The sequence below is a fragment of the Cynoglossus semilaevis genome, chromosome 10 (assembly GCF_000523025.1).
Source record: "Cynoglossus semilaevis isolate Cse_v1.0 chromosome 10, Cse_v1.0, whole genome shotgun sequence".
NCBI classification, from domain to species: Eukaryota; Metazoa; Chordata; class Actinopteri; order Pleuronectiformes; family Cynoglossidae; genus Cynoglossus; species Cynoglossus semilaevis.
Window position 1 is genome coordinate 14,748,183 of NC_024316.1, and position 14,134 is coordinate 14,762,316.

General features: G+C 40.8%; 2 protein-coding genes across 5 annotated transcripts in view; one reads left to right on the top strand and one right to left on the bottom strand.

Moving 5' to 3' along the window:
- Positions 1-1,502, top strand: part of pkig (protein kinase (cAMP-dependent, catalytic) inhibitor gamma) — a 23,347-nt gene extending 21,845 nt beyond the window's left edge. For 3 of the 4 annotated variants that reach the window (XM_017036312.2, XM_017036313.2, XM_025059146.1), the window contains exon 3: positions 776-1,502. In XM_017036312.2, the coding sequence (XP_016891801.1) occupies positions 776-861 (86 nt within the window). In that variant the 3' untranslated portion in view covers positions 862-1,502. The remainder of the gene's footprint in view (positions 1-775) is intronic. The other variant, XM_008318969.3, reaches the window with a different exon arrangement.
- Positions 1,346-14,134, bottom strand: part of ada (adenosine deaminase) — a 15,244-nt gene continuing 2,455 nt past the window's right edge. Inside the window, exons 2-11 of the mRNA XM_008318968.3 lie at positions 11,491-11,552; positions 9,693-9,815; positions 8,513-8,656; positions 8,300-8,415; positions 7,360-7,484; positions 5,986-6,057; positions 4,595-4,696; positions 4,219-4,286; positions 3,998-4,127; positions 1,346-3,542 (exon numbers count right to left, since the gene is read on the bottom strand). Of these exons, the coding sequence (XP_008317190.1) occupies positions 3,438-3,542; positions 3,998-4,127; positions 4,219-4,286; positions 4,595-4,696; positions 5,986-6,057; positions 7,360-7,484; positions 8,300-8,415; positions 8,513-8,656; positions 9,693-9,815; positions 11,491-11,552 (1,047 nt within the window). The 3' untranslated portion in view covers positions 1,346-3,437. The remainder of the gene's footprint in view (positions 3,543-3,997; positions 4,128-4,218; positions 4,287-4,594; positions 4,697-5,985; positions 6,058-7,359; positions 7,485-8,299; positions 8,416-8,512; positions 8,657-9,692; positions 9,816-11,490; positions 11,553-14,134) is intronic.

The following is a 14,134-nucleotide window of genomic DNA, read 5'->3' on the forward strand; positions in this document are numbered from 1 at the left end:
CGTGATTAGTGAAAGAGTGGAAACGGTGAGTATGTTGTTGATTGTTGATGTTGATTCATTTTGTTGCATTAGCATATTTAATGCTTGTGTTATTAGCATCCAATATGCTACTGTATTAAGTTTGAAAATGCTACTGTGTTAGGCTAATACTTTAGCATCTTCAGGGTTTATGTTATTAGCATCCAATATGCTAATGTATGTTGACGTTTCTCACCTCACCAGGTCACTTTTTTGTTGAGAATTATTTGAGAACGAGGAAATAAATAAAGTTTAATCACAGCTGTACTAAAAGATGATCAGTGTTTAAAGCTGCACACAGAGACAGCTGGTGTTTCCTGGACTGTAACAGTGACCTGTGGACCTGCAGATGGTCATTGCTTCCTCTACTCACAGTAGAGTCATATTGTTATGAGGAACATGTCTGAATATGACGTCCGTGACCCCCCCGCACCCGCCCTCACCCCCGCGTCAGACTATTGTGTGTTCCACTGCCAGTCTTCCTGACTTCCTCTTCTTCTAGAAAACAACAGTATAATCACTTTGACCACTGTAAATCAAACGAAAGAGTGAATCTAACGGAAGAGTCCATTTTTGTAATGACCTCATATCACAGTGACACCGTTTTGTTACAGGAAGTCATAATTCCTTCCTGCAGATTTCATTTATTTACTTATTTATCGTGGGAGCAGATTTATTTCCTTATGTTAAGACATGGCAGCCTGATTCAATTACATTGACTAATTTTTTTGTACATATTGTTTCACATATTTACCAGCAGATGGCGAGCCGGGGGCCACCCCAGCCCCTGAGGCTGAGGGCTCCACCAGCCAAGATGCCCAGGGTGGTGGAGGACCCTCCTAAACTCCTCCTGATGATGGATGGAGGGGCAAGTGACGAGAAGAGAAGATTAGAAAGGAAGCAGAGGAGACAAGGAGGCACGAGTGTGGAATCAAAGGAGTGTATATTGGTCGTCCTACCCTGAGACATGACATCTTTGCCCACTGCCGGCTTGTTTGGAGCAGCCCGGCTCTAAATGTTTGCCTTTTTATTGGATGTGATTGTAACGTGAGGAACAGAACAGAGTAGAACTGTCCGACAGTTGAGATGCTGCGCTTTTGCTCCATACTCTCTTTGTCATTTATGTTCCCGGGAGACGAGAAAGCACAGAAGCTTCTGTGTAGCTGGACCGAGCTGAACTGAACTGCTTTATAACACTCACCACTCGAACCGTGTTCCAGTCTAACATGGGACTGTTTAATGGAGTGTTTATTCATAACCATCTGTGTGTCGTTTTTTTTTCTTTTCTTCTTTGTACTCTGTGTACGTGTGTATGTGTATGTGTGTGTGTGTGTGTTTGTGACCCTGTTGTTCAGTTTCTTTGTCCTTTTCAGTAACATAGATGACATTATACTGTCATGTAGGGACTTCATATTTATTGCTAAATGTTGAGTGATAACTTTGTGATAGCAATTTTCTTTGTGTAATAAAATACTTATGAATTATCCACAGATTATTGTTGTTTTTAATTTTAGGTGCGAAGACATTGAGTCCCAGCCAAACTCAGATTTACGAGTCTGGCTGTGTTACCAACACTGAGTTGTTCCAGAGCTGCATGTTTGACTGGAACAGAGTAGGTGAACATTAGGATGTCCAGAGGAAGCTGGTGTTTACATCTGCACCCACATCACACTCCTCACTCCTCACTGCTCCACAGTTCATGTTCTGTTTATACACACAGACTGCACCTTATCTGCAGAACCTTTTATTATTCTATTTATATCTACCCAGTACTTCTCAAATTGGGGGGGGCATAAGTGTACCACTGCTGTTCTGCTTAAATGACAACAAGCCTCCGGTCACTAGGTGGCAGCAACTCAGTGTGGTTTGTACAGATTTAAAAAAATATAACCACACACCAATTCACAGTGATGCCCACACTGGGGCTGGGTTTCCTTTTTTTTTCAGACTGTCCTCTGATCCAGAAAAATGTTGGTCACCTTCTGTTGAGTTATGGCTCCTGGGTGACATGATTTTATCACATCAGACATGACAGCTGTCAATCCTGATTTCTGCCACCATTCCAGCTCTGCTGTGTTCTGTATTTCTGACTGACTGACTGACTGACTGACAGGCTGCTGCAGTCTGCTGAGAGTTCCTGTGAATCCAAATGCATAGACAGCTACTTCAACATAAGGCAGAGTGTATTGATCCAAGGAGTGGAGGAAACGGACGGCTGTTTGTGGAGGTGAGGCAGAAGTAGATAAAAAGATGACAAAACATTGGGCAGAAACGAAGCCAAGGTGGTGAACAGGAAAGCAAACAGTTAGCGAAAACTGTTTTACTTTTTAATAGTATTCCTAAAACAAGCAGAGTAGTTGTGTGTTTATTAAAGACTCTTCGTAGGAGTAGCCCATCTTTGTCTGATAACCGCCGGGGTTGTTACCGTTCATTTCGTTCATGTTACTTTAACTTTTCGTCCCCGTCCTTTCATGTGAGTATTGTAGAAAATGGTTGACGGTATTTGCTTGACGTCACTGTACATGTTTATAGTTTTACAGTAAAAACGTACACTATGGAAAAACAGTCCAGACATGAAGAAACGTTTGGTTATAACTTTTATTGAATTTCGTGTCAGTGTGAAAGTATCCGCTATAAAGTGTTTGTTTGTTTGTTCCTTTGAGAGACATGAAACATATATTTTTTTAAATAAATATATACATGAAGTGAACGTAGAGCAAATCTCAACTTTAGAACCACACGAAGTGGTCAGCCTAGCTCAGTGGCGTTAGTGTGCCACCTAGTGTACGAATGAAAGACTACATTCTTTTGGTTTTGAGCTGTCGGTACCTGATGTGAAATGGCACTTGTGTTTTACTTAAGGGAAAGTCAATTCCCTTCGTATTCAGATTTCACTAAACAGTTGAGAATTCAAAGTAAAATAATATCCTTCCAGGTGGTGATAAGTTCAAAGCCCGCACTGCTACAATTTTCACATGTTTTCACATCACTTTTTCAGTAATGTTTGTAGCGTACCATGTATAAGCTGTGACAGAGTTGAATGAGTCCGGAAGGTTCCCTGATTCTCTTCAGAGAATTAGAATGTAAACATTAAACATGACGTACACGGGACTAGGAGTTCTGATATGAAACATTTGCTTTTAAAGTATTTTTTAACTCCATGCAGAAAATCATGGCAGAAGAGTCCCATATGAACCTAAGCTTTGTTAGTACTTAGATAAAAAAAACCCAGACAGATAAAAGCCCTTATGTTGATGGTGTACTGATATGTGAGGTAAAGCTGGTAACTTTGATAGACACCATTTTGGAGTAGTTACTTTTTATGCTGGTTACCAAAGAGTAAAAAACACGTTCCCTGGAGTCAGAGTGAGTCGTCCCTGGTTCTGTTGGCGTTTTCTCTTCGGAACGTCTTCACGGGTTTAAAAGGCGGTGCTCTGTATCATCCCATAGGCATCGTACAGTTTATGGAGGAGCTCCTTCTTCTCATTCTCAGGTAGGAAGCAGGACTCAGCAGACTTGATGTTCTATGAAACATCAACGCACAGAGAAGTTAATGAATAGTCAGGCTAGAATCCATCAAACAGTAACTTAATATAAATAAATATATAGCCTTTTCAGTTGTTCTCGACTGAAGGAAAGTGTCGTTATTTTAAATTAAATTTCATTTTTTAACAAAACTTAAGTGTAGGGGTCTCCAACCATGGGGCTGGGGACCAGAATCGGGTCGTGGATCATGTTTTACTGGGCCACACAGACAGAATAACATTTTTAATTTGATTAGTTTCAATTGAAGTTAGACCGCATGGTTCATTTTGAAAAGTCATCAAAACATTGTCTGACCTCCATGTGTCCGAGTTTTTTTTCTTTGTGTTTTAGCTTATTAGAACATTACCATAAAGATTTGACCAGCACTAGATCATAACCTCGACACTCCCTGTTCACCTGTGAACATTTTATCCTAACGTCGTTTTGATCTCACCAGTCGTTTGAATTCCTCCTCCGTGAAGCCCATGTACTTCTGTGCGGTGCTGTAGTCCAGGTGCAGGGAGGAGTTGAAGATCAGAGGGTCGTCTGTGTTTAGGGAGTAGTTAGCCTTGTCTTTTCTGAACCTGCGCAGAGAAATCAATGACATTCAAGGACACAGTGCAGGTGCGTTGAGCTGCTGTGACGCAGGTTGATCCTTGGGTTAAAGCTGCTCACGTGATGACTGGATGCTTCGTGAAGTCTGGGTCACAGGCTCCTGTCAGTCTACTGGAAATGGGACATATCTGTAATGAAGACAGCAGAGGGAAACCTCAAACATTAACATACTCCAGCCGTCCGCTAGGGGTCACTGTGTCACTACTTAGAATGAAAATCGACCCGGTGATTTATTGTTGGATCCATAAAATCATTTAAATTTTTTCTGCAGTGGTCTGTAATAATGTCAGTATTAATATGTGACGATTAAAGTGGTGCAGTCGTCTGTAATAATGTCAGTATTAATATGTATTAAAACGGTGCAGTTCCTCTGTCTGCTCACGCAGCAATCTTTTTTCTTCCAGATTCTTCTTAAAAACCCATGACGCCCTCTCACCTCAAAGTGCATGTTTTGAGCGAGCAGTTTCTTGTACAGATCCCTGTCCTCCAGAGTCCTGTAACCATGTCCAACACGTTCAGCTTTCAGCACTTCCACAGCCTAAAATGAGAGCCACGGGTCACATGTCAGTCCCGCCCGTAAACACTGATGCCAGCAGAATCTGCAGCCTGTTTATGGTGGCACGCAGAAAAAAGCTGTGGTGGTATTGAGGAATGGTTTGACTGCAGAGTAATCAGCTTTATTTTAGCAGTGTAAACATGTTGTGATTAAATGATGGGGACATTCCATTTAAATATATAATTCATGTATTGCTGACAATTGCTAGTGGTTTTTTTAATTCTTGAGAATTAAACTCAGATGAAGGGTGCGTTAGATTCAGTTCTCATTTTGTTGTCAGATTTTGCTTCCAAACAATATTTGTTGCAGCATGAACACATTTTGTAATCCCAGGGAGAAAGAAATCCCAGTCCCCTGATGTTTCCAAAGTTTAGTGGAACTTGATGAATCCCACAGATGTTGGACATTTGTTGCTTCTTCACTTCCTCACTTCCTGAGGCTCCGTACCAATCACTTCTGTAGAGTTAGCCCTAACACTGACGTTGGCTGCTGCTGTTTCTGTTATACTCTGCACTACTGTCATTTGTTGATCCTGCACAGGTCTCATTTACATTACCTGAATTTTAAAAGTTCTCAACACAACTTAACGCAGCCCTAAACCATGACAGAGCCTTCTTATACTTTACTACAGCCTCCAAACACTTCTCATATCCGCCGGCTCCACCCATTGACTTGTCGTGCACAGCTGCTGTACTAGATCTGCAATATTTTTTCTTGTTATTTTTTTTAAGACATTTTTGGCATTTTTTTTCCTTTTCAGTCATGAGATCGTCACGTTTTCATCTTGTGACTGCCTGTCAAAGTTCATTTGTTATATTTTTTGTGAAACACTGCAAAAAAGGTAATAATTTAGCTGTTATCTCTATGACCATGGGCATGATATTTAGTAGTGGACTGCAATGTACTTTAAATCCACTGGTTCACTTTTATGTGTTATTGTATAAAACAGGAATCAGTGAAGAAACAATCAGATGTTCAGAAAGATTTTGCTGACACGAGCTTTGAAATACGAACTGAGCAGGAAATGTTTTGAGACTCTATTGTATGTTCTCACACGTCCATGTGAAACCATATAATTACATTCAAACACACTCCCAGTCTAATCCAAAATAATCTGAGGCGAACAATTGTAAAACACTCTCGGCCTAAAACCTGTTCTATTTCTGCTGCCTGATTCCATTGTTTCGGTTCCAACTGTTTCCTGAGGTACTTTCTCAGATGATGTCAGCACCGGGTTTAAAAATGTCTCATGTTCCTGTTGAGCAGCTTACCTCCCTCACCACGGAGGGCGGACCGACCTCGCCTGCGTGTACTGTCCTGTGAATCCCACAGCGTGCGGCTTCCTGCCAACAAAATCACATCAGGCATGAAGAATGAAAACACTGAATAACTTCCACTGAGTGAAGGCATGTTTACTACTCCACAAACTGTAAAGTAAACAGTGATAAGGCCGTCCACGTGCGTTCTTTCTATCGCTGCTGGCCTTGAATGCACCGACTGCTGCCGGCTTTATCTGCAGGTGCATTTAAACTGGCTGTTCATTTGTAAAGATAAACCTTAATGCTGCGTGGACTCTGCTCCCTCAGTTTGGCTAACTGATGTCATTGGAAGTTCATTTTAAAAATTTATGATGGTCAGAATTAGGGATGTACGATATTAACTTTTTCCGACATCCGATACGTCGATATTGTCCAAACACTTCTGATTCCGATATCAACCGATATGCAGCCGTTAGCCCCCAAAACTGAGGTAAATGTCTCAGGACCGTATTGGACTATATCAATATAATATATCATAATATTGGGCCGATAATATCGGACATCCCTAGTCAAAATTCTCAACTTTGCTAGAGCTAGCGATGGTTCTATGAAATAATAATGGTTCTATGGCAGCAAAGAAATATTTGAAAAAAGGTCAATGAAAATATGACCATTCTGCAAGTGAAGGTTTTGAATACTATACCTAATATAAACCACCAGCACGACATCACCCTGCATTTTTATGGCCTGTCAGTAAATGATTAACCAACAGCCTGTTTTTACCAATGACTTTTGACTGGTCGTATTTTAACGTCCCTGTCAAACAGGCTGAAGCTGTAAAGAATATAATGAATATAACACTTTACACAATGTTGTAACCAAGTGCCATTGTCAAGTCTGAAACAAACCTGTCTTTTCTCACAACAGAACTTAAACACATCATTTAACACACACACATTTACTGATCAATACAATTCATTTCAGAGTCGACTGCTCCCTGTGCTGCGCAGTAGTAACTGATTAATCTCCCTCATTCATTACACGCTGACTGGCAAAATCGATTACTTGGTGCCAAGGCCTCAGATTTAATCAACAATTGCTGAAAGAAAAAAAAAACCCAATCACATTATTTAGACGCTTTTTCGGTGCAAGTGTAAGATTAATTGGTAGATTAGATTTTACCCAGAGTTCAGTGTGAAGTTTAAAGAAATATATTACTGATGAGCAAAACTTCTTATAATGAACAAAAACTACAACGATGTGGGTGGTCTTCACATATCACACATCGTGGAATCAAACTCTTTCCAAATAACATGACCTTCCACCAACATTATGACCTTGACAATTATTATTTTTGCAGTTTTCTGTTGATGTCACCGCTCTCACCTCGTAGGCCTTCCTGTGATCTGGGTTGCCGTCACAGTTGAGCGACTCATCACCTGCCAGATCTATGCCCACCACTCCCTGCTGACGGTATTTCTTACACAGCTCAACGATGTCCATGGACCAGCCTGCACATTTGGAAGAGGGCTTGTGTTACTGTGTAGTTTATTTCTGTCAGCTCAAACACACACACACACACATGACCATGCATGGGTATTACAGCGTCTTCAGTGAGATGAAGTGGTGGTGAAATGGTGAAGCAGATTAGCTACATCACAGGTGGAGAGTGCTGCTGATGCACATGGACTGACTGAGTGAATGGAACAGCTGCTAACACTGGTGTTTACCATTGTTGTTTTTAAACTCTTTAAGTCTCATTGAAAGTGGTTTATTTTCCAAATATTCACTGACTTTTAGACCGAAGTCTATTAATTGGTCGTTGGTCCTCAGAAATCAAAGAAAGCGTCGCATTTTCAACCAAATATGAATTGATCATGGAAAGTGTATTTGGTCTTGGTTCAGGTCATGATTTAGGTTAAGTATGTTAATGCAGCTGTATTGTTAGGTTTTGTTTTGTTTTTTTTGCAAATCATCTTTCTTGAATACCAATTCTTGAAATTGTTTAAATCCATGTTTTTTTTCCCAGGCTACAGACTATATATTCTAGAAATACTTTCAATTATGTTGTAGTACTTTTCGACCTCCCCTCACTGTTCACTGTAAACTAAAAATGAAGTCAGAGTCAGAAGATTTTCACTGAACAACAAAGCTACAAAATGGAGGTTGTTGTGCATGTCGTAATAAGAAAATCACTCTGAGTGTATGGTGGTGGTCACTGGCGCTCCTGCTCATGATTGAACATGTGAGTCGGGGCAGAAACAGTTCAAAGAAACCTAATCTCATACGGAGGTTTTGGCAAACAGAAGCAGGAACAGTTCATTACTTGGCATGTGGCGCATGCAGCATAGAATGGACCTGGCTTTGATATTGAAGGCCCTCTCCCCCTGGCTCAGGCCCTGGTTGACCAAATCCACCACCTCATCTGGACTCAGGTCTCCTCTGTGTGGAGAAACCAGCGTCAGTCAAGAGTCTTTTTTCCATCTCTTCAAGCGCAGCACAGCGCAGCGAGGTGGCAGCCACTCGTATAAAGACTCACTCTTTCTGGTTCCACGGTATAGGTTCCACTTTGGTGTTTGCCAGAAAATGTGGGCTGTATCTAACCTCGACATAAATCACTCCTTCCTTTGCCTTGTCCTCCACGAACTCGTAGGCGATCCTCTTTATGGCCTCTCTGTCGCCACTGAAACACAGGAGAGAAAACACAGATTGTGTGAACCCCACCCTCTGACGCTGATAAATTTAATCTAAGTAATAATTAATGAGACCATCATTCCACCCTGACTTTATCTGCATGATGACTTTTGAAACAGGCAATATATGAATTAGTAATCAGAGGTAGACGACGGGTCAAACCCCATCCCATCTCCTTCTCCCTGTTCTTCTCTGTTCACTTCTTCTGCTTCATCTTCCTCTCTGTCTTCATCATCATCTTTTTTCTTCTTCTACTACTTCATCACCTTCATCATCTTCATCTCCTTCTTCTTCACTGTTGACAATTTGAGTATTTATTGTATTATCTGAATGAACGTGCCATGATGAAAAAGTGTTTGTTTCAAAACAAAACTTTTTTTTTCTCTCCTTGATGCTCAGCGGTACGTTTTTGTCCCGTCCTGTCACGTGACGTCCGACCCTCTGAACGGTCGTCGTTCCGGAGGCTGCACCTCCACAGACACATATACAAATTACAATAATTCCGCATGAGCCCAACTCAGCCGCTACGTTCCCAGTGGTATTCAAGCTGCGCTGCTTTTCAGGAGCGTTGACACAGAGGCTTCCATTCAACACGACCGTCCACTGCAGTCCCTCCACCGCAGACAGCTATTGTGGAAACACTTGACGGCTGTCGAGTGTCTGAAAGACTGTATTTGGTCTTTTCTAAACAGTTCAGCTCCGTCAATGAAGGACTTAATATAAAACAGAATGACACCGGAAAGGTGTTCCTGGACCAAGTCTCCTCAGGGATCTGGTCTCCGTGGTGACGGCCAGTTTCATTAATGCTGTTTTCCTGTTTCACGTCCATCATTTGAAGCTGACCCCAGAGTCAACTCATAAAGACATTGTGTGATAAGCCGCCTGACTGGATTTTGACCTTCGCTGTAAATGTTCCCCCTCAGTCACTCAAACCCTGTCCTTTGGACTCCTCCTCACCTGCTCCACCAGTAAACACCTTAATGACTGTGAAAGAGATAAACTGAAAATGAGATGTCAGCACTTACGCCACCACGTGCATATATTCAGTAAACTTGTGCAGGAAGCCGGTGAGGGTGGAAGGCTCTGTGAGAATAATTCTTGACGTCATCTGCTCCTTGGCGTTTCCTGGGAGAGAGATTTGGCGTCTCCTACGGGGGGGAAAAAAGAGTTTATTCAGGGACAGTGATTTAATTAGTCTCAAGTGGGTTTTCAGGGTGATTTAAGTTGATCTATTTTCTGGAAGAAAAAAAACAAAAAACAACAATTTATATATATATATATATATGTGTATAATTACATATATAGTACATGTAGTGTAGTATATTGTATAGTATATTATTATTATAATGAATACATTGTATTATAATATTGAATGATATCCTACAAAAATTCATATGTAAAAAAAACAAACGAGCAGTCTACCATTACTGTTCCAAAACATATACTCTACTGCATTGTTTCCCAAAAGCTGGGTCGCGAGCCTTAGGAGGGTCGCAAGAGTTATATATTTTTTGGGTCGTCTCGTATCATGTTTCCCAGGAGTTTACGAATAATGTCTGTTGACTTGGGTCGTGGAGGTTTGTGACTTTTAAATTATGGGTCCCCAGAAAAAAAGTTTGGGAAACACTGGTCTACTGTTCCTGCATGTACATAAATATAAACCTAAATATTCAGATCAAACAAGTCGCAATTCACTTTCCATTGTAAATTCATTTTAGAAGTAAAAACACATTCACTACTGACTTAATGACAGGCTTTTGCCCTCACTACTGAGTTGGTACTCATTTCTGCCCCAAACAACACAGCAAACATTTCCCTAAAATTTGCAAAAGTAGGAACATCTTCTGACTTGACCTTTGAGGTTCTGCTTCTATTACTGTCAATTCATCTGTGCATCTCTGACTAACCCTGGCTTTGGAACAATAGATTGGTGGGTTTTTTTTGCCGCTTATATAATGTAGAAAGTGCTGACAAAAGAGTTCTTATTTTTGAATGCAAAAATAAGAACTCTTTTTATCAGGCCTAAAACAGCATTATGTCGGAGAACAAAAAGAATCCCTTACCCACTCTGTTCCTTTCTCTCAACCGCATTGTTGCTTTCAGGTCTAAGGTCAAGCAGTTTCATTATGAAACTCCACTCTCCCCCCTGCCCCCCCACCCTCTCCTCATTTACACAGTGTAAAAAAGGAAACACTCAAACTTGGTTTAAACCGAGTTTTGACAGGTTGGAATGTGGTTATTGACATTGGGTTCTCGGTCAAATAACTCCACAATGGGGATTTAATCAGCTCTCATTCTGACCCACTTTACGCTAAATACAACCAACTTCCTGTCATTTATGAAGTAGCATAACCAGGGACACAGGATAGTAATAAAGTTTGGGACGAAGAAAAGAGACGAAGAAAAACGTTAGAGTAGGAGCAGATATTTCTCTTTATCGTTCAAAATGTCAAGTTAGTTGCAAATGAATATGGCTGCTCTCTGAATTAAACATTGTGTTGCTGTGTCAGGTGCAGATATATTTTGAGAAATTGAAACATTTAAATGAATTGCTTCAACTTGAAGCCATAGTTAGCTACATATCTGGCTAGCTATGCTAGCTCGATAGCTATCTTTCTAGCTAACTTGCTGGTTAGCCATCGAGCCAGCTAGTTAGCTAGCTTGTAAACCATCTGTTTTTTTTAATGTGGAAATTTTGTCAGTATATTTTACCATATCAAGTTTATCCAGTTTGAGTCTGACATAGAAATAGAATCTTTTTCTAAACAGGTCTGTAACACTAACACTAAAGAATAAAAAATAGTAAAAAGTAGCTTTACTTACTTTGCAACGTCCAGAATGGTTTGAACCCTGATCGCTCCATCAAGATGAACATGCAGCTCAACCTGTAGAAGACAAGATGGGGTGGAAACAAGTTCTAGCTCAGTTGAATATATTTATTTTATACTTGTGGATTTTTAAAGACGTTTTGAAAAAAGTTGATGTCCTTGTAGTTGTAGAAAACCGTCCAAACTCAGAGAATGTTGCTCTCCTCGACACAGCTAACGACGTAAAGAAACAAGTTCTGTTTTGTTGCCTTTTTGTGCAACACTATTTGTAGCACCTACTGTGACCACAATGTGGTGCTGTAACTAATTTGCAGTATTTACACATCGGCCCGTTTGTGTCTTAACTTGTTTGTGTTCCCACATGTTTAGACTGGAAATGAATAAATAATTAATGTTTAGTCAGGCAGAAAATCAAATCTTCTGATTTGAATCTTTTTCTTGAGAGAACATGGAACTCATCTGCAGCACTGACTGTGGCTGAAACACTGGTCTGGTTTCTAACAGTCGAACAGCAGCTTTCGACAACAGGAAACGTGTGGTTTTACCCAGATCAACACAAAACCGCTCATTTACACTGACAGGTTCAGTCCTGGCTGAACACAAATGTGAAACATCATTTAATAATAGTCATGATGCTGCCGTATGGACTGGGGAAATGAGAGTGTTCTGTTTTCATGCACGTTTTGGTTTTTAAAAAAAAACTTTTTTTGGAAGGCGAAAAGCTAAAAATGAAACCCATGAGAGGAGATGTTCTGTTGCCTCTGTCTCCATCCCTGACAACAAAGTCTTCAAGCACCATCATGACTGAAGTTTTCATTTCTTTTTAAATTCTGTTTCAATCTTTTAATAATAATATCTTTTAAAAATAATAACAATCCTACTTCATGCAGCAGTGGAGTCATCGTCCTCCCTCACAAATCAAACCATTCCATTTCAGTTAGCTCAGTTTAGATGTTATCCCACACTTGCACTTTTTTTCCGGTAGTTTCACTCCCTTGAGATTCTTTGGTGCCCCCTAGAGGTTCTTAGAGGATAGTTCTCACAGACTTGTGGCTCATGTTAACACATGCCTTCTACATTTGTGACGCCGATGACAAATAGTTTTAATCCATTTTCTGGATTTGAAATCAAGGTCTTTTTTTAAAGCTAGGATCAATGAAGCGATAAAAAATGAAACGCAAGGAAAATAATCTGGTAGATTCTAGAAGGGGGTTCACAATCACACACACAAATAGCAGTCAGATTCCTACAAAAACATAAGGAAAAAATAATGTTTTTTCCCCCCTCTCTTGCCAGGAGAAAGCAGCGGCTGTGTTGCAATTCAGTGTTTTGGCAGCAGCCTATCTTGGATGCAGTACACATAGCTCAGAACCGAGTGGAGAACAGGGGTAGGGTGCCAGAGAGGGTTCTGGCTCCGTCCTCCCTCAAATAAATCTGTTCTCCTGCTTCAAAAGTTAAAAACCACATCTGCACTCACGACTTATGATGACTGTACTGGACGCATTTCGATCAGTGGATGGTGGCGTGGTGGATAAGGAAGCGGACATGGGTCTGGAAGGTTTCAGGTTCGAGTTCACCAGCTGCCAAGTTACTCTGAGCGAGGCACCGTCCCCACACACTGCTGTTCACTTTGGTGATGGGTTGAAAGCAGAGGGTCACATTTGGTTGAGTGCAGTGGATTGTGTCACAATCCAGGCTTGATCCAAGACCAAGGAAACTAATTTCCGTTCATCCCGTGTCTAACATGTTGCAATGACAATAAAGACCCTTGAGTCCTTGAGACCTTGAGTCCTTGAGAACTTGAGTCCTAATGACAAGTAGTTCACTTTCCTTCCTTGTTTCCTTGGCAATGAGGAAAAAACAAGATGACCATGAACAGAAATCAGACCCAGACTATCGCTGTTTTTACAAGTACTTTACATCAATCTGTGGAGTTTGAGTTGTAATTAGTGGGAGGGAGTGACCACAGCCAGTTATCTGAATAACAGTTTTTATGGCTGATGTTCTTTTTTACCCAACTGTCGTCTTATGTCTGATCTTAGCCACAGCTCTGGGTGGCATCTCCCACTGGTTAACTGGTTCATTAGAGATACATCTGCACAGAGCTCTGTTTGGAACCAAAACGAGTGAGCACCAAAATCTGCCGTAACGTCGCCCCCTGTCTTTGTTTTGTCTCTGTATTGGAAGATTTTAAGAGTTTGTTTTATGTACTGGAGTAAATAATATTTTATCAAGACACTGATGGAGGTGTACAGCACCACATGTCATCAGGTGCTAAGACCTTCATCTACCCACAGGAGGGCAGCATTCCACATTAGCCTGTTCTACGGAGATCAGGAGTCTGCTAGGGTTTGTCCGTCTCAAAGTGAACAATCAATATTCTTGTTCCCAATGTGAGACTTTTTTTATATTAAAAGACGACACCAGTATAAAACAACAACAATGTGTCTCCCGGTACACTGTTTACAAACACTATCGAATATTCCGCCATGAAATACACAAAGATTTACTGCACGTGCCCTGAAGCTATCGACCACCAAACCATGTGATGGAGAACACTTGGAGGTCACAGCAGCAGTAATCTGACCCCACTCTGTGATTCCATATCAATATTTAATAAGATTAAGTCTGCATGCAGC